This window comes from Mesoplodon densirostris, chromosome 10 (genome assembly GCF_025265405.1).
Source record: "Mesoplodon densirostris isolate mMesDen1 chromosome 10, mMesDen1 primary haplotype, whole genome shotgun sequence".
In the NCBI taxonomy this organism is placed as follows: Eukaryota; Metazoa; Chordata; class Mammalia; order Artiodactyla; family Ziphiidae; genus Mesoplodon; species Mesoplodon densirostris.
The window spans coordinates 41640226-41659768 of record NC_082670.1 but is presented as its reverse complement, the minus strand read 5'-3'; the positions used below and the strand labels follow the sequence as shown (position 1 = coordinate 41659768).

Sequence of the window (19543 nt, the reverse complement as noted above, 5' to 3'; positions counted from 1 at the left end):
TTGTACCCTTTGACTGGCATCTCCTAATTTCCCCCACCCGCTGGCCCCTGGCAACCACCAGTCCACTCTCTGTTTCTATGAGTGCAGCTTGTTTAGATGTCACATAAAAATGAGATTGCACAGTATCTGTCTGTCTAACTTATTTCACTTAGCAAAATGCCCTCGAGCTCCATCCTTGTTGTCATAAATGACAGGATTTCGACTTTCTCATGGCTGAATAATATTCCATTTCATATACACGTATATATGTGTGTACACACACTCTCTCTCTCTCTCTCTCTCTCACACACACACACACACACACATCTTCTTTATTCATTCACCTGTTGGATGCTTAGGCTATTTCCATATCTTAGCTACTGTGAATAAATCTGCAATGAACATGAGAGTGCAGATACCTCTTGGATATCCTGTTTTCTTTTCCTTTGGGTATATACCTAGAAGTTGAACTGCTGGATCATATGGTGGTTCTATTTATAATTTCTTGAGGACACTCCATACTGTTTTCCACTGTGGAGGCACCAACTTACATTCCTGCCAACACTGCACAAGGGTTCCCTTTTTGCTGTGTCATCACCAACACGTGTTACCCCTTGTCTTTTTGATAAAAAGCCATCCTAATAGGTATAAGGTGATACCTTTTAGGCTCTTTAATTTATTTTTTGGATCATGAAATTCAAAGTTACAAACTATTTCTCCATTGACAGCCATGGTTTGCAGTATTTGGTACTAGTAATATTGCGAGGAAGATGCTCCAATACCCGATTTTGTGTACTTGGTGGATAGTCATATGGGAAAGAACCTAAGAGTTAAGGACATCTGTATTCTGGGCCCATAGGTGGTTGCTGATACAAGGCACCTCCTCTATTACTGTACCAGAAGGCTTGGTGCTTTAGTCTCCAAGTGGCATTTTAGCGTTATCCTTGCTATAATTTTCCTATCAAACGTGTCAAAAAAAAGTTTCTGGGAACCGACATGCAGCCTCCCTGTGCCGTTTGCTATTTTTTTTTAATTTTAATTTTTTTTATTTTTATTTATTTATTTATTTATTTATTTGCGGTACACGGGCCCCTCACCGCTGCGGTCTCTCCCGCCGCGGAGCACAGGCTCCGGACGTGCAGGCCCAGCGGCCACGGCTCACGGGTCCAGCTGCTCCGCGGCATGTGGGATCCTCCAAGACCGGGGCACGAACCCACATCCCCCACACCGGCAGGCGGATTCCCAACCACTGCTCCACCAGGGAAGCCCGTGTTTGCTATTTTTATATGCTTGGGGGGAGAGGCAGAAACTTCTGTTGTATTTGGTAAGACTTCCCATGGTGTGACATTTCTGCAAGCTGAAAAGCTAACATGGTAGCCTCTTTTCACCTGGAGGGTATCAGTTTCTCTACTGATACTTTAAATAAGTAGTAATTAAATATTTTAATAAGCTTAAAATCTGGTTATGCATCTATATACACAGTGGACTAAATGACACACCTAACTGACTCAGATGACAGCTATAGCACTCGGCTTTTTCACTGGTTTTTTCCCACCCTGGCCCAGGCATAATAAACATCGAACTTTCCCCCTCCTCCTGAGAACTTGAGAATGGGGTCTTCACTCGTGTGAAAAACAGTTTTTAGAGGTCAGAGCCATCTTTCTGCTCGAGAATTAGTGATGCAAATCCGTGCTCCCCAAAGTGGCAAGAACTGGGGTGGGTCTGGAATCACTGAGCTTCTACTGCTGTAGGGAGAGGTTAGGAGGGAAGGGCCTTCTCAAGCTGCATGTCTCCTGTTGGGCTTAATCCAAGCAGAAATTCAACATCCCGCTCAAATTAATTCTGAGTTTCCAGTCACCAGTGAATGGCCTTAAGAATCTATCAAGATGTCCTGAAAGCATCAACTTTAAAACGGTGAGGGTTTCCTGAGGCCGTAACTCATCACCAGGTTCCCCGGAGTCCTGCTGTTTGTTTAGCACTGCTGTCCACGATCCATTAGCAGGAGTGAAAAATGGTGGCTCGTGCCTGACCTGTGAGCAGCGAATCACGTAGGACACAATCCCCCAGACACTCTTTGGATCGCTAGCCTTTACCATTTTGAAGCATTGATCATCTTCCCCTGGTCCAGCACGTTCTCTCCCATCTAACTATATAACACCCAAAAGCATTTTTTAAATTCCTTTTGGCAACATAGCCCGTGATATCAGGCCCTCTGCAGTGGCCTGCCAGCCATTCTGCAAAATGAACATTTTTAACATTTCCATTCAGTCGACCAATATTCACCAGGCATGTACTGAAGGGACAAATCACAATGACACACAAACCATCACATCTAACTTTAGGTAACTTTAATTTCAGGAGGGTTGCATGCAGGTAAACAAGCAATTATCATCAGGGTAATTCAGAAATGCAGACCCAGAGAGGAGGCTTCCTGGAGAAAAGAGGAACATGAGTGCCAAAGGATAAAAGTGGGGAAACAGAGAAGGTGTCAGAGGTGGAAAGAGCCTGGTAGGCGGGCTCAAGGGAAGGAGAGTGCGGTGACATCCGCAGTGATGAAATTGGTTCCGAATGGCTGAAATGACTCTAGTCCACATTCCAGAGTCTGGCAAGCAGCCTGCACGCCTCTGACCCAGAACTCGAGAGATGGCGCTGCTGTGACCCTGGGGACACTGACTGGTGGCTCGTCAGGATTTTTAGACTATGAAACACCTGGCAATTCTGACATTGCCTGAATACAGTTTTTTTTTTTTTTTTTTTTTTTTTGCGGTACGGACCTCTCACTGTTGTGGCCTCTCCCGTTGTGGAGCACAGCCTCCAGATGCACAGGCTCAGCGGCCATGGCTCACGGGCCCAGCTGCTCTGCGGCATGTGGGATCCTCCTGGACCGGGGCACGAACCCATGTCCCCTGCATCGGCAGGCGGACTCTCAACCACTGCGCCACCAGGGAAGCCCCTGAATACAATTTTGTTCACAATGTCAGGGGGTTCAGAGTCATGGGCAGGACATATCAAGACCCCTGGCTAAAATCTAGCTCAGACTCATGGGAGCTCTTTTTTCAGATGAGGAAACCAAGGTCCACCATGACATATGGAAGCCAGTTATAAAAGCCAAGACCTAGGTCTCCCTCCCCCTTCCATCGCGGTACCGCCATCTGGGAGGCATGTGTCCGGCCGTGCCCACCGTAACCTTAAAGGACTACAAGCTCTGGCCGCCCTTGACCTTGTCCACTCCATCGGGCTCCATCACTCCAGCTCCCAGACTGGGAGCTTCCAGGCCTGGCTAATGCGACCAATAAATATATATTTTACAAGGTGGAGCAAAGGCAAGACAGCCAAGGCTGGGGTGGATGACCGTTTGCTTGTCTCGGGCTTACCTGTTCCCTGCCACGTCCAGGACGTGCAGCTCAGCAGCCCGTGACACCTCCGCAGGGATCCGAGTCAGCCTGTTGTCGCGCACGCAGAACACGGTGAGGCTGCTGCACCCGCCGATCTATGATGGGAAAGAAAACATGACTGTTTTCCAGGTTTTTCTGGGAGATGGGGGTGGGACTGGAGGGTCTTGTTCACCGAATGGCATGAAAAGGATGCACAAAATAACATCACATGACTTTAAGTCTCACTGATGAACAGCTATGATTGATTTAAATCATATAAAACACTGAGTCGTCCAGTAAACTTAAAAATCTCTGCAAAACATTAAACACGTATGTTCTAAATTAAGTCAAGAAAATAAACAATACAATTCAAAAACTGCATTCTGAACAGAAAGTCATTTTCTACTGCTACCTAATGCAACTGCATCTTTTAAATATGTTAACCAGACAACACAGGTCCAGACATATAGTATTTGGTAATATGGGAGTTTAAGAATTCTAGGTTGGAAAAGAATATGAAAAGAATATGAAAAAGGATATATATATATATGTGTGTGTATATATATATGAATCACTTTGCTGCACACCAGAAACTAACACAACATTGTAAATCAACTATACTTTAATAAAAAATTAAATTAAAAAAAAAGAATTCTAGGTATCAAAAGTCAGGCCAAAGGTGATACACACACACACACACACACACCCCTTTGAAGACCTGCCCATTATGTTAACTTCAGTGTTCCAGTTTCTTTAAAAATAAAAGAAAAAGAAGAACATCTGAGAGATGATACATTGATTTCTACCATACATCTTTTAATAGCCTTTGGTCATTCACAACTTAATTTGATAAATTCATTGCCCTTTGACAAATGCAAAATGAACCATCTTTTAGCAAGAAGTGAATTTGGTCGGCTATGACCTACTGCTGAAAGCACACGTCGACATCTGCGTCCACACCAAATTTGATTCCCTTTTTATTTTAAGTAACCGATTCAAAAGTAACTGAGCTTAGTAAGAGTCTAGTCTTCGCAAAAGAATTCAAGGACGCTCTTGAATAAGCTGTCTGTGGTTTCTACAGTCAGGAAAGCTGAACGAAGGGGTTGCAAAACCAGCTGGGTCCCAGACACAACATCCCGCAGGCCTGCGTCCATGCTACACTCTCCACACATGCGCTGTTCTGACTCAGGGAGGCTGGGGAAAAGGGCTGATGAAGGGACCTATTGATTCTGATACATGGAAAAATACCCCAGAGCCTCCGCCAGAGGAGGAGCAAGACACCCGGCTCTTCATCCATATCTGAATATACCTTCTGCCCTTTTCAATGTATGTCTGTATCTTAAAAAGCAGAATGCACATTTATGAAACTGCTACAAATTACCTTTGTGCACAATCTTTTTATGTCTTCCCTTAGGAGTTAATATAAGGATTTTGAAATAATATATTTAACCACAGCATGTAACCATAATGAATGTAGAAGAAAACTAAACACACAAGAAAACACAGCCTAACATTCCTCTCCGGTCACCTGGAAACACCCAGAGACATACTGTTCCCCTCGTTTCTCAGTATTCACATTTCCCATCCCAGAAAAACTGGTTTGCTCACTGTCCCCTAAAAGACATCTTGTATTTTTCGTCGCACTGTTTCTCATAGATACACCCTTCTTCTTTCTGTCTTTTTAAAATCTTACCATCACCCCAATTAGCTAAACATCCTCTACCCTGAAAAGCCTTCCCAGAACCCCTGGTCCAAGTCAATCCATTTCCTTCCTAATTATGGTCCATACAAACCCTCTGACAGATCGTTTGATGGGGCTGTTTAATTTGCACGCTTACATGTCATCAGGGTGCTTGGCATCCTCTCTGCCCAAAGGTGAAGCCCAGCTACCTACCAACATTCCTCATGAAGGTATGTCTACACACTTGTATTTGTTTACTTACTACTGAAAGGCTGTTACTTAAAGTTGTCATCTGCTTCTATGTGTAACAATGGAGACCACAAAACTCTTTTCCCTGGTAAGAGTTACTAGGACGGCCTCTCACATTTTGTAACTAACATGTCCTAAAAGAGGCACATCTTCTGTGGGGCCTGGCATTCTTCCCTCCCTTGAGGAAGGGGATCAGTTTAACCCAGGTGCCCAGGCACCTCCCAGAAGGAAAGGAATCAAAACCCTGGACACCCTGGATCGTGTGAGGACCGACACGATTAGATTCGCTCTGATGAATTTAGGTGACCCCAACAAAGATCGACCCATGCGGAGGTCCCCGTGGGCCCTGGCCCCACTCCATGTGGACGGGGATCCGCACCGGGTCTGAGAGCCAGGAGGGGCGCCTTCTGCGTCAGCACGTGGCTGAGGCCGGTCACGCCTCATGCCGGCCTGGCTCTGAGGAGACAGGGCTTATCTGGACTCCTGGGAGGCAAAGTATCGGTTATTTACACACAGAGCCGAGACTGCATCGTGATTTGGGGCTTCGCTTTGTCAGGAAGCCGCCCGCTAACCCCGCCACCGGTGGGGTCTTTGTTTGGGGGGCCTACTGTTGCATACGCCATGTGAACATTTTCAATTTGTACCGTGTGCCTATACCATCTACTCCTAAAAATTAATTAATGAAAGTGCGTCAGAGAGGTCTCTGAAAGTCGTCCGTGCAATAAGTTCCGGACAAGTTCACACCGCTTACGTACTTCGGGGGAAAGAACGGGAACTCCCGGTGGAGGGTGTGCACTGCCTACGTGTTTACAGCCTGTGATGTATTTTTCTGTCTTTCCTTCCCCGCTCTACCCTTTGAGAGGTCAAGGGGAGGAAGGCAGTGTATCCAAGAGCCTCAGGCGCTCTGGGTGGACAAGGCAGGTGAGTGGCCTCTGAGCGCCACTGGCCATGTTTTCAGGAAACGATCAGGACAGAGAGCCCGTCTGGGCTGAATGTGTGAGGGCTGCCTCACGGGGCAAAAAGCAAAGGACACGCTCACACCAAGCCAGCTGGGAGGGCATGGCGCAAAGCTCTGGCTTTTGGAAAAGATGATCGAGCAGTCAAAACCATGATTCAAAAGACAGAGTTCTTCACAGACGTCAGAGGGGGGATGCGGGGTGACAGAGAGGGGGCGCTCTGGGATCTCACAGACCAGGGGTGGAACTTAGGCTCCGTCCTAGGTCCTGTGGATTTGGATACGTTACTTTAGCAAAAGTAACAATAAGCATTAGATTGAACGAAACCACCTATCAGAGCCCCTATCCTAGGACCTGGCCTATTGCTGCTGCCAAATAAACGTAGCTGTTGTTTTTCCAAGAAGTGAAAGTCCCAGGTCCCAGTGACAGGCTATCCACACCTGAGCCCCTGCCGTGTTGCTGGAACTGTGCTGAAGCTGCCCACCTCTGCCCTGGACGCCCCAGAACCTCCTAAAACACTGTCCCCCTGACGGTGCATCACAGTGACATTTTGTGTTCACAGGAGTGAAGAACTGGCCTGAGTTCAGTATAGCATTCTGCATCATTCGCACGTATTTCTGCTTTCTCTTTTGGGTTCAGGAGGCAGAGTTTACAGGCTCCCTACGGGTCAACAGGATAAAATGTCTCCATCACTTAGAAATTCTGGGAAGCAGAGTCACTGTTTAAATAACTTATTACCAGTTACGTAGGAAGCTGATATTTTCAAACTCCCTTGAACCACAAAATAGCATACAAGGATAGCAGCACCAGAGAAAAGAATACGAGGGCTTGGACTTGGATTCTCTGAGAATTACAGAACGTAGCTAACGATCCTTGATGAGCTGTTCTGTGTTCTCCTAATTTAAGACAGTACTGTCCTTAACTCTTTGGCACTGATCTGATCCATCTCAAGGATATGGGACCTGCAGATCACTGAGCAAACCTTCAGTAAGGTCAACCTTCCCTGAATATTAACTGCCTGCAGGTGACAGCTTAAAGGAGATTATCAGACAGATTGCATGACTCAAAGAGAAAGCCTGTATTGGTCACCTTTGCCTATAGCCTGCCTTGTGAATACCTGCCCCGAGTGGAAAGGAACTTTCATTTTCCTTCGGCATCTTCCTTTCAATATTATTTGTAGCAGAACTGAACCCACATTTCACTGGCAAGAGGGAAAATGTACAATAAGCAAAATCTGGTCAAAATCCTATTTGAACAGAAATAACATGAGGTATAATTTTAGAAACCAAAGACTATTTTTTGCCTTTCCCATGATCATCTGTGGCATATTATTCAAATGTTCCCTGCTCCAGAAATATTTTGGAAACCATGTGGTTTTGGGACTCCCTGAATTGTTGGGCCACTGACATCAAAATATCCACTAACAGCGACAGCATTCTTCTGATTATAAGAAAGTAACTTAGTTGACTGGAAAATAAAAACCACATACACACACGCACGAAAGCACAATGAGAAAATAACTCAAACCAAATCCTGCCACGAAGGGATAATCGGTCTTAACATTTTTAGGTTCAAATGCCATGCATTTATGATTATAAATATGCACTCCAACAGAATTAGGACCAGCCCTATGATCTTTAGCACCTTTGTTTGCATACAGAATCAAGAATGTCTTCCCATGTCATTTTGCTTCTAACAGAATTTTTACTGACCACATAGTTATTTCCTTCTACGTAATGTATCACAGATTACTTAGCAGATCACCACTGTAGACACTGCTAATTAGTTCTACCATTTCTTTGCTGTGTGATCCTGGGCAAGTTACTTAACCTCTCTGAGTCTTAGTTCAGAAATCAATATCTGTTGGATGCTGATGATGATTTACCTATACCTCATTGAATTGTTGTGAAAATCAGACAAGAATTAGCCTGAAGGCACTTGGCACAGGGCCTGGCACATGTCAGCTGCCTCCGGACATGTTTGGCATGGTGCCTGGGACACGTTAGATGCTCCTGCATACACTGGGAGAAATAATCTCGTGCATGATTCTCAGTGTACATTCATAATTGTTCTCCTAGGATAAATTCCTATAAGTGGAATTACAGAATCAAAGGGTATGCAGGGCTTCCCTGGTGGCCCAGTGGTTGAGAGTTCGCCTGCCGATGCAGGGGATGCGGGTTCGTGCCCCGGTCCGGGAAGATCCCACATGCTGTGGAGCGGCTGGGCCCGTGAGCCATGGCCGCTGAGCCTGCGCGTCTGGAACCTGTGCTCCGCAACGGTAGAGGCCACAATGGTGAGAGGCCCGCGTACAGGAAAAAAAAAAAAAAAAAAAAGGGTATGCATATTTTTCAAAATTTTAATACTACTACCAAATTCCCTTCCAGAGAAGCCATAATAATTTATATTTCCATGATAACAGGCACTTTCCTGTACTCTCATCAATATTTGGTATATTATTATATTTTTTAAATCTTGAAAATTTGATAGGTGAAAATGCTTCAATTAACATTTTTTGAATAATGATTTCACATTAAAAGTCATTTCTATTTTTTTCTCCTGTGAATCACTTCCTGGTTTTTGTGGGGGGTTCTATGCTTTTCTTTCTGTCCACTTTTCTAGAGTGGGTACATGTCTTTTCTCAATGATGTGAAAGAATTTCTAACAGAGTAAGGAAAGACAGCCTTCACATGTGATGCCATAAACGTCACCCTTCCCCCAGCCTGTCTTTATTTTCTTGAAGGTCAGAAATCTCATTTTCACGTAGACAAGTCCATCAACTGTTTCTTTTATGAGTTATTTCCTCTTTCAAGTTTAGGAATGCCTTCTCTATCCTGAAACCAGTCAGCTTTTTTCTTTTTTTTTTTTTAATTCTAGCATTTTTAGGTTTTGTCATATCTTTTTTATTTACCAGTAATTCACTTTAGAACATCATGGGAACTTACTCTAGAAGAATTTTAAATTGTACTAATAAGAAGGCAGAAAGCTATCCACAAAATGAATACTCTATCACCATGGACATTTCTGAATAGCACAATAATATCTGTGGGTGATTCATGTTTACAGATTGCCTGATAAAGGAAAGCTTTGACGAATGATCTGCAAATCCTCCCTTGTCTCATCTGACTGGACAGGTATGATGTAGGTAGAGTCACTTCCATTTTGACTTAATGGAGACAAGAGACTAAGCCCTAAACTTGGATATATACTCTATTTCTTCCAGACAGAAACTCTCTGTGGTCTAGGTTATTTAACGATAAGATGTGGCTGGAAATACTATAAAGTTTGTGTCTATCTTCATACCCATGATCACACATACACCGATGTCTTGTCTATCCACGAATCAGAGTCTCTTCCCCTTAATTCTTCCCTCCACCAAAAACAAGGTTTTTTAGGAACTTCCTTATCACAGAAACATATGTACTTGAGCAACGGGATGAGAAATAAAAGATGCAAGTAAGTGGTTTGAAAAATCAGAAGCATGCCACATGTAGCAAATAAAGCGAATCTAGCCTGTCCCTCAGAGACAGAATCGTGCCAACAAAGTAGAATTTGATGAAGGCAGATGAGCCCCCAAGGTATGCCTTTCAGAATTTCTGAATAACTTAAGATGTAATTCACAGAAAAGCATTCTTTTGAGAGAGAGTAATCGGAACAAATCTGACAAACACATAGCAAAACCAGGTTCCAGGCCATGCAGTCATTTAAAGAAACAAAAATAAAAACTGAGTTTCGAGGAAAATGTCCAATGTTTTACAATGAAGAGCACACAAAGCTGTCAGCCGATCTGAATCTTCATGCATTTGAGAAGCAGAATGGAAGTCAGAGATGCAACTGTGGTCTGAACAATACTTACAAGATTGCAAGTTTACCTGACTTTTCTAAATTTCCAAGCAGCTAACAATTAAGAAAACAAGAGACATTCATTGATTTGCAAATGTTTACTACACATAACACCACACAACACAAACAGAATCTATTATCGTGACCCGCACAGCGCAAACATTTTCCCCTCAACCATTTGGGAAAAAAATGCAAATAAATGCTGCTATAGACGAAGGAACTGTGCTGTAAAACTGACAATATGTGATACTATCAAATGGGGGGAAAAAAAGACAAAAAAGAGGAAGAACTACACAGCACACCAGACCAATGGCCATTAATACAACTATGGATTTGGGGCATATAAATGGAATTGGTCAGCATTGCAGTTTAGATGTGTCATGCGTGAGACTTAATTGTTCAAGAGGAAGTAATCACGTTTGGAAAGAAAAGAATCCAATCAGGAGAGTGCAGGATTTGATGGGATGGTATCAAGCTTGGAGGCAGAGTGTATGCACACATGTGGCCTTCCCCCTGCACACACCTTCACACTCACACCAGACCAACAAACAAGACCCCGTTCAAGGTGAGGGGCCCATCGATGATTTGGCAGCTCAGCCCGAGGGTCAGAGGCCAGCACTGCCCATTTCTGCAGGGTCACCAAGCTGGGACCCACAGCAGAATTGGGACACGTCCTAGCCTGGGAGCTCAGAGTATGTGAGTCAGAGTGAAATGGGCTAGAAAAGAGCCAGTCCCTGGGGTCCTAAACAGCTCTGCTTTCTCGGGCAGCTGAAGGAAAAGGCACAAACCTCATTCCTTGATGAAACTCCAAATGCCAGGAAAGCGATCATATCAATAATTTCATTCTCTCAGAGTCAAAACAGGGCTGATGCTAATATGATGGGGACAGTTTACAAGTAGAAACTCCTCGCATTCTTGTCTAAAATGTGTTCCTTTGAAAGAGCAGATCCAAAGAGAGGGATGGGGACATGGCAGGTGGGTGGTGACCTTGCTGGGGATTAACATCATACTCAGAAGCCCTCTCTTTGGCCTTTACTGAAACTATTCCTCAAATGTATTAATTTTCTAAAGTGTCCAAACTAAAGATGATTTGACCTTCCTTTACCCAATCAAGGTCCTGCCTTACGTCAAGGTCACAGCGATGAAAAGGTAGGTTCAATCTGCTTTTATGGGCTTGGCCATCTGGGGACACGTCTGGAACCCATTCTCCCGACTCCCAGCTCTGTGAGCCCCGGTGGGGAAAGCTTCTCACCAGCCTCAGTTTCCTCATCTGTAAAGTGAGGAAATCCTCACGGCCTCAAAAAGCTGCTGTGACGATTCAGTGAACATACACAACAGCACCTAGTGTAGTGCAGGGCATTGAGAAAGGAAGTCATGAATCTTTTCTACTTCTCTCTGCATATGTTTATGTGTCCGATCTACACCCATCCACACGTGTTCTCCAACAAGAGTACAATTAAATGCTCAGAACACCAGCTCTGTGTTTCGGTTTATTGCTTTGGGACTGGAACCAAAACATTTTGATGAGCAGACTCTCTTGTGTCCCAGTTTAGCTGAGATGGAGATTTAGGTCTTTCTGCTGGAAACAGAACGTAGTCACATTTATAACAAACATCCTTATGCTTCCACTCAGGAAGGCTGGCTGTTCTCACCCAGGGACAAGCCTGGGCTGCCAAGAGTAGAACAGCCAGATGGGGAAGGGAAAGAAGAGACCAAGCCAAGTTGGACACCCAGAGAAGCGGCCCTGGGAGTATAAGAACCCCTTGAGCTCTGGCTGGTTGGAGGGCAGCTTTGAAACTATTCCAAAACAGATGTTAGAAAGGGTCAAACAGAGAAATAAGGAGGAAACCGCGCCTGGCCAGGGGTCATCACATCAGAGGACACAGCACCTTTTCATATGAGGCCTTGGCCAGGGGGAGGGGCTCACCAACAGCTCACTTGATGGGCCGGAGCCGGGGGGAGAGTGGAGAAACGGTATCTTAAACTTTATTTTAGGCTCTATTGCTAATAAAAAATCAAGCTCAGTATGACCCATTTCCAATCAGGTTCTCCTGGTTCCAAATAGAAAGCGAGCCTTCCTTTTAAACAATGGCCCAGACACCTCCCTGTGTGATCTGTCTCAGGTTTCCTCCCCATTCTCAGTACTGGCACCTCCTTTGCCAGAACTGAAATGCCACTAAGCTGCACAGCTATGCCTGCAAATGATGGTGACTGTCTCTTTTTCTCCTGCTTGGAGCACTGACCAAAAAACCCTAAGAGCCTGGCCCGACCTTCCCGGGCGTCCTCCTCTACTTGGAGGTCTCACTCCCTCTCTCCCAGAGGCAAGCCTCTGCCCACGAAGACACTCCATCAAGATCCGTTTTTATGACTCCAACGGTTATGGGACAGTTTAACTCCTCATTAAACCCAGTCAAACCCAAAGTCATCCCCTTCCTCTGCCCAACTCCCAGATCACCCCTTCCTGTCCGTGGTGTCACTGTTCTCCTAGGTCAACCCCAAAATGTCATTCTCTCTGTCCCCCTACAAATTCACCTTTCCCAACTCTGCCCACAGCCATCTGGACCCACATACTCTCCTTAATGGTACTGACGGTCATTCTTTGATACAATTCCTCCACCCATCCCTGAATCCACAGACGAGAGTTTACACCTTTAAAAAGCATCACATAAGTCTTTTAAAGTAGTTGACATCTTTGACCCCTTATGTGTTATTATTTCTTTATAATTATTATTATATTATTTTCTTAAAAGCACGTACCTCTTTTGGTAAAGACACTAATTTATTTCTGTCTGCATTCAAGTTGCTCAACTTCTTAAGTTTTCCAATGCTCTTAGGTAAAGTCTGTTAAAGTAACATTTTTGTTATTAACTTAATGCATACTTTTCACACGGCTCAGAGTAAAACATCTTTTCAAGAACTGAGAGAATCTAATCTCATCCAGTAAGAGAAGTGACGGTTCTTCCTGAATATCAGGTGTCTGTAACACTCACTTGGGGGATGTGGCATCTAATATTTTGTATTTTTGTAGAAATGAGAGTATGTTTCAATGAAATGACGTCAAAGGCACAGGCCTGGGAACAGAGAAACACCAAGTAAAAGAGGTAATGAAGGCTCTTCAAGTCAACGAAGTGAAATCTGCAACCTCGAGATTCATCCCTTCCCCACCTGCACCTCTGAGAACCCCAAGAGATGGCGGCTTAGATGCCTGTGGAGGCCAGAGAGCTCAGCAGGCAGTGAGAACCCGAGCGGGGGGGCCATGAGGCTGGGGGAAGTAGGGGGGCCACCCGGGCTGGTGTGGGAGCCCACGGCGGGGGGGTCTTCAACCCTGATGGAATCAGGGATGAATATTATTTTTCTGACTGTTATGACTACCATCTGTAATTCCGTTTTTCTTTTTTTTTTTTTTTTTTTTTTTTGACATGGACCATTTTTAAAGTCTTTATTGAATTTGTTACAATATTGCTTCTGTTCTATGTTTCGGTCTTTTGGCCGTGAGGCATGTGGGATCCCAGCTCCCCGACCAGGGATGGAACCCACACCCCCTGCATTGGGAGGTGAAGTCTTAACCACTGGACCGCCAGGGAAGTCCCTACCATCTGTAATTCTAAACCCAGAAACAAGGAAGGAGAGCCTAGTCCCTCCCACCCAACCTGCCCAAGGAGGCCGCTGTCCTGTCTGAGGGGAGGTGCTCCCGGCACACCCCACACTACCAACTCTACATCCTTCACTCCCTCTTGCTGTCTTCTTCTGATCTTTTCACCTAAAGAGCATTACTTACTCTGTTTATAAAGAGAGGAGAAAAGGGAAGAAAAAAGGAAAAAAGGAAAGTAGAGTAAAAACTAAAGTGACAAAATATAGAGAAAAGAGAATGGCAGGAAAATAAACTAAAGAAAACAGCGGCTACAAGACAACGACAAGAGGAGAAAGGGGAACAGATGGGTGGGAGGTGAAGGACGATGGACAGAGAGGAAGCAGCAGGAGGCGAGAAGCAGCTGAGGTTTGCCGTCGCCCTGGGAACCCGCCCCAGCAGGTGCTGGCCCGGGAGGATGCGGAGGCCTCTCTCTGGTCCAAGCCTGGGGAACCTGCACTGTCTCACCCAGCTTCTCAGATGGGGCGAGGTCAAGGTCAAAGCCGTGCTCTGGCTCCTCCAAAAGAGCATCCCCCCACCCCCAGTGCTCCCAAGGCTTCCCAGGCCAACCACCATTCCCTCCCCCTCTGGCCCGTCCTCGGACTCCCCGATGGAGGCATCAGCACTTCCAGCGACTGGGCCGGCCCCCCACCCCGCCCCTGCCTCCCTGGGCCCCCTAGTGTCCAGCTCAGTCCCTGTACCCTAAGCATCACAATGGGGACACACTCTCTGATGGGGGACCTGGACATGTCAAAACGGATCACCTTTATGTCACATACTTGCTTCTCAGGTCCCTTTGTTAGTTACAACGTAAGGCAATTTCCATCTGGTCTACCCAAATTACAAATAAGTAGAATCGAACCTAAGGAGCCTTTGTGATACAGAACCCACATCATAAGTCTCCCTCCGACCCTGGAACCACACTCACCAGGAGCCGGTTTTCTGTAAGAACCAATTCCGTGAGGCTTTCACAGTCCCCAACCGCCTCGGGCAACTGGGCGAGTCTGTTCTGATCCACCTTCAAGATTGACAGTTTCTTTAGTTTTCCTGTAAAAGCGTTATTCAAACTCATTAGCTATCACTGTTTTCCTGGTCACCGCTTGGTATTGCCTATCAGCTGTCCTTGCTCATTTGATTTCCTCACCCAGCTTTTCAGATTATGAAACTGTATCATTCTCATTTCGACCACGAACAGTGGAGAGTTAAAATCATTTGTTCAGAATGTCAGAAACAGTCAGCAATTAGCGGCAAATCCTTTGGAAAGTCACTACCTAAAAATAAGTCAAAGCCCAAAGATTTCAGAAAAAAACAAACAGCTGGCTTTTGATAGATCTTTAAGAACAAGAAATGTCTCATGTACAGAGGAGAGACTTTAATGTTACTCTAACGATCATCCTCACTAAAAACAAAAGACAGTGCAGTGCAGTTTATTCTATCACCTGTGGATGACAATGACTCAGTGAAGACCCCTACAATGAAGTATTTCTGTCAATGCAGAGTCAGATGGTAATCTTTGGGCTTCCCTGGTGGCGCAGTGATTAAGAATCCGCCTGCCAATGCAGGGGACACGGGTGTGAGCCCTGGTCCAGGAAGATCCCACATGCCGCGGAGCAACTAAGCCCGTGTGCCACAACTACTGAGCCTGTGCTCTACAGCCCGCGAGCCACAACTACTGAGCCCATGCACCACAACTACTGAAGCCCACACGCCTAGAGCCTGTGCTCCACAGCAAGAGAAGTCACCGCAATAAGAAGCCCGTGCACCGCAACAAAGAGAAATCCCCGCTCGCTGGAACTAGAGAAAGCCCGCACACAGCAACGCAGCCAACGTAGCCAAAAATAAATAAATTTTTGAAAAAAAGATGGTAATCTTTGAAAAGCCACATTAAGACTGATCTATTTCACTCTGGGCGGGGAAAACGGACTCAGGGGCAATGCCCTCAGGCCACGGGAAAGGAACTGGGGTTTACTGCAGCCTTCTCAGCCCCCGCGGGGTGGAGGAGATCCTGCATCACCAGATTCTCACTTTCAACTACTACTTCGTCAGGGGCTGAGCCTACGGAGCAGAGGTCCTTGTTACCCACAGAGAGCGGCCGGCGTGATGACACTGTCCCCAGGAAAATCGGAGAACAGCCTCTATCATAAAAGAGACATAAAGCTGGAGACATGCAGATGCTGAAGGGATGAACTCGCTTTGCGTGCGGTCCCAGGGCAAGGCAGAGGAACTCACCGATTGCTAGGCTCCTTGTTTAGCACAATCAGTACCAACTAACACTGTCCCCAGAGAGTCCCCCCCAGTCCTCAGGCCAGGAGACCCATATCCTCTGTGGGGCATGGAACCCTACAGCTGACAGAGCTCACTCCAAGAATCTCCTCAACAACATCTCTGACAAGTGGTCCGACAGCCTTTCCTCAAATACTTCTAGTGATGGGAGGCTCATTTCTTCACTAAGCAGCCCAAACTGATTCATAACAGATGTATTTTAAGCTCTTTCTTAAATCAAATTGAGATTCGCAACCCTTTCCTTTCACCCACTTGAACTAGAAGACGGAATAAATCTCCTTCTACCTGACAGCCTTTCAAAGGCTTGACATCAACTGTCTCATGACTCCTATTTCTCCCTTTTCCCAATGACAAAACATCCCCAGTCCCTACAACTGCTTTCCGATGCCATATATGATTCTCAGCAAATGTTTCTACCTGGAGTCAAAGTCCCCATCAATTTCCCAACCAGCCTCAACCAAAAGGCAGAGCCTGTATTTCCGCCAGGTCGCTATTATCATCTGGACCAAATACCAGAAAGGAAGGGGTCCTCTGTCACACAGCTTCTCCAACTACTGAAAACCTTCTCCAAACTCCCTTTGATGTTCTGAATACAAGTGAAGGTCAGAGACAGCTATCCTATGACAACCACACAGTTAAATATAGTTTCTTACAATTTCTAGGCAGCTTGGCTACGGTGGAGCTGACAGCGTATGTCTGTTTATATCTTCTCTGTTTGCATTTATTTTCTCACCCTGGGCTGTGTTCCTTTATGGTAAAGGAAACGTCTGGATTGTTTTTTAAAGGAAATGGCAAAGAATGGTTCAAGGAAAAGATGATTCTCGATAGACCAGAAAAGGTTCCATACAACAGCCACTCTCCCTGTAACAGCCCTTACTTGGGTCACACCATAAGGTCAAAGGTCGTTTCCCATAAACTATTTACGATGCTCAATTAGAAATGTCTTAGTGGTTGTTCACATGTCCGAAACACATTCTGTGATTTGGGCTCATCCCTACCGAAATCAGGGAAACAAGATGCGGAGGAAGTAGACAGGGGCCAACACTTAAAAGTAACAACACGTATAACTGCTACCAGACCAGGGCGACAGAAACGCTTGCATATGGAGAAACTTTAATTGTATTCAATATTCCTTGCTTTCCTTCTTTAAAAACAAATGACTGAAGGAATCACGTCCCCAGCACCTGAGAAGAGCCAGCACCTTGGTAGTTAGTTATTTTCAATACTCACCAATGCCATCCGGGAGTGTTTCTAACAAGTTCTGGGAAATGACTAAATCCGTTAACGAAGTCAGGCCACTGATTTCTTCGGGAAGTCTTTCCAACCTGTTTTCAGAGACATCTAAGCAAAGCAGGTTCTTCAGATTACCTATTTCCTACATCAACAACACAGGAAAAGAAAGTCATGCCTGAACCTGCCACGGTACGGAGGAATTTGTTACAGCGATTTTTCAAAATCAAATCCCAGAGTGGTCCTAAGGATGTTTCCTTAGCGCCGGTGTGAGTGTGAAGGCAGGGGTAAGCTTCCAGACTCCCTTCCAATGAAAACCGAAAGCGGTGTGAATCACACACACGGAGCTGGGAGGGATGCCAAGCCCTCTGACGTCACGCAGGTGAGGAATCACTCCCTTAATAAGATCAGGAGGTTGGCACCAAGAGAAGATGAGTCGTTTTAAGGTCCCACAAATTAGGGGAGAAAAAAAAAAGGAGGCTAGAATCCAGCTCTCCAAGTTTGGAATCAACCACTCAGAAGGCAGCGCGCACTTGAGAGCAAGCCTGAGATGTCCTGGAAGGAAACCATCCACTTTCTATCTCCCATGACAGACAGCGCTTGTTACAACATCGGTGCATCTGCTCCCCAGCCAAACTGGAGCACACAGACCCGCCGACACTGTTAACACCCGAGACAAGAAAGGCAGACTGCTTTGAAGCAGAAGAGCCAACCCAGGAGTGAGGAAGGTGCCTCTATGAGTCTCACATTCCATTCAAGAGAGATCGTACCCTTCTGCTCTCCAAGGGCACAGTTTCTCTCTGATAACCGCCTCCACTGTTCCATGCCATTGCCAGTCTGTTACGTTCCCACTCGCAGTACCCTCCCACCCGGACTGGTCTGGGCATCCTCTGCCCACGTCTGTTTACAAACCATGCCTCCATCTTTCCCTCCAGTAAACATCGCTCCAGTCACAGAATCAGACCCCTCCTCTAACTCCAGTGGCTCCCTGATGGCTACATAAGCACAAACTCCTCAACTGGCATTGAATTGGGCCTGATCGATTCTTCCAAGTTTATCTCCCACCTAATATACATCCTGTGAGCCCCACCCCTGCATTTCCTGCCTGTAGGAAATCAGACTACATTTCTACTAATTTCATGCCAGGCCCCTGAGGTTCTTCCACTTTTTCATTCATTCCTTTTAACAATGGCTTTGTCTCCTTTTCTTTCTGTCATCTGTGAAGACAGGAAAATAATTCTGATTATCTGGGACTGTCTGATGTGTTTAGTGCTGGCTTAATAGAAGGTTATACAAGCGGGCAAATGAGATGCTGAAATAACCATTAATAACATGACCAGTGACGTGTTAATTTCTTTGTGTTTGGGACATGGCATTTTGCACATAATTGTTTATGTACATCTGTCCACACATATACTCTCCCCCTGCATGTCTAATAGCTGATATTTTCAAGTTTATTGAAGTATAGTTGATTTACAATGTTGTGTTAATTTCTGCTGTACAGCAAAGTGACGCAGTTATACATATATATATATACATATATATTCTTTTTCATATTCTTTTCCATTCTGGTTTATCACAGGGTATTGATACCGTTCCCTGTGCTATACAGTAGGACCTTATTTATCCATCCTATATAGCTGGTATTTTATTACTTTCTTAATAACTTCCTGGCGTCTTCCCCCCATCCTTTGACTCTTAAGTAACTAGAATCCTCTCAATCAAGATTTCTCATAATTTCCTAGAGAAATCTAAGTGTTAATCAAACCCTTGCCCACATCAGTTACTGTTCTGTCCTATCTTTTTCCCAAATGCAGCCAAGACCTCAGAAATACACTCAAATTAGTTCCTTAGTTGCATTAGTCGTGGGTGATGTCAATGGTAATTCCAGCACTATAACTACAACAATTAGAATGTTACTTAAGTGCTTTTTTCTAGTGTTAGGCTTCCCTACACCGATACACATTTCCCACCCGAAGTGCACGGTCCCACCATGACAGGTTCACACAGCCCAGCAGACAGCTTCTGAGTTACTGTAAAATACACACACCTAGACCATCATGAAATATATTCTGACTTTAAACCCTGGCTGTAAGAGACAGCAAAGAGTAAAATTCAGTAATAGATGGAGAAAAACAAAGTAAGGGGAAAAATGCCCGTGTCTTGTTGTTAGTTCAAGTTTCTCTTTCAACTGACCAGAAAGCGGGTCCTGCTTGCTGGGACCCACAAGGTGACCATGACATACTCAGAAGCCCACACGAGACTCCATTTCATTCCGAACATGGTTCCCACACTTGGTAACAGCAGGAAAAACATGAACAGC

General features: G+C 45.2%; 1 protein-coding gene across 2 annotated transcripts in view; it reads right to left on the bottom strand.

Moving 5' to 3' along the window:
• LRRC1 (leucine rich repeat containing 1) overlaps nucleotides 1–19543 on the bottom strand; it is a 129101-nt gene that overhangs the window by 8720 nt on the left and 100838 nt on the right. For both annotated transcript variants that reach the window (XM_060109567.1, XM_060109569.1), the window contains 4 exons: nucleotides 17221–17365; nucleotides 14636–14754; nucleotides 12837–12920; nucleotides 3354–3469 (listed from right to left, as the gene is read on the bottom strand). In XM_060109567.1, the coding sequence (XP_059965550.1) occupies nucleotides 3354–3469; nucleotides 12837–12920; nucleotides 14636–14754; nucleotides 17221–17365 (464 nt within the window). The remainder of the gene's footprint in view (nucleotides 1–3353; nucleotides 3470–12836; nucleotides 12921–14635; nucleotides 14755–17220; nucleotides 17366–19543) is intronic.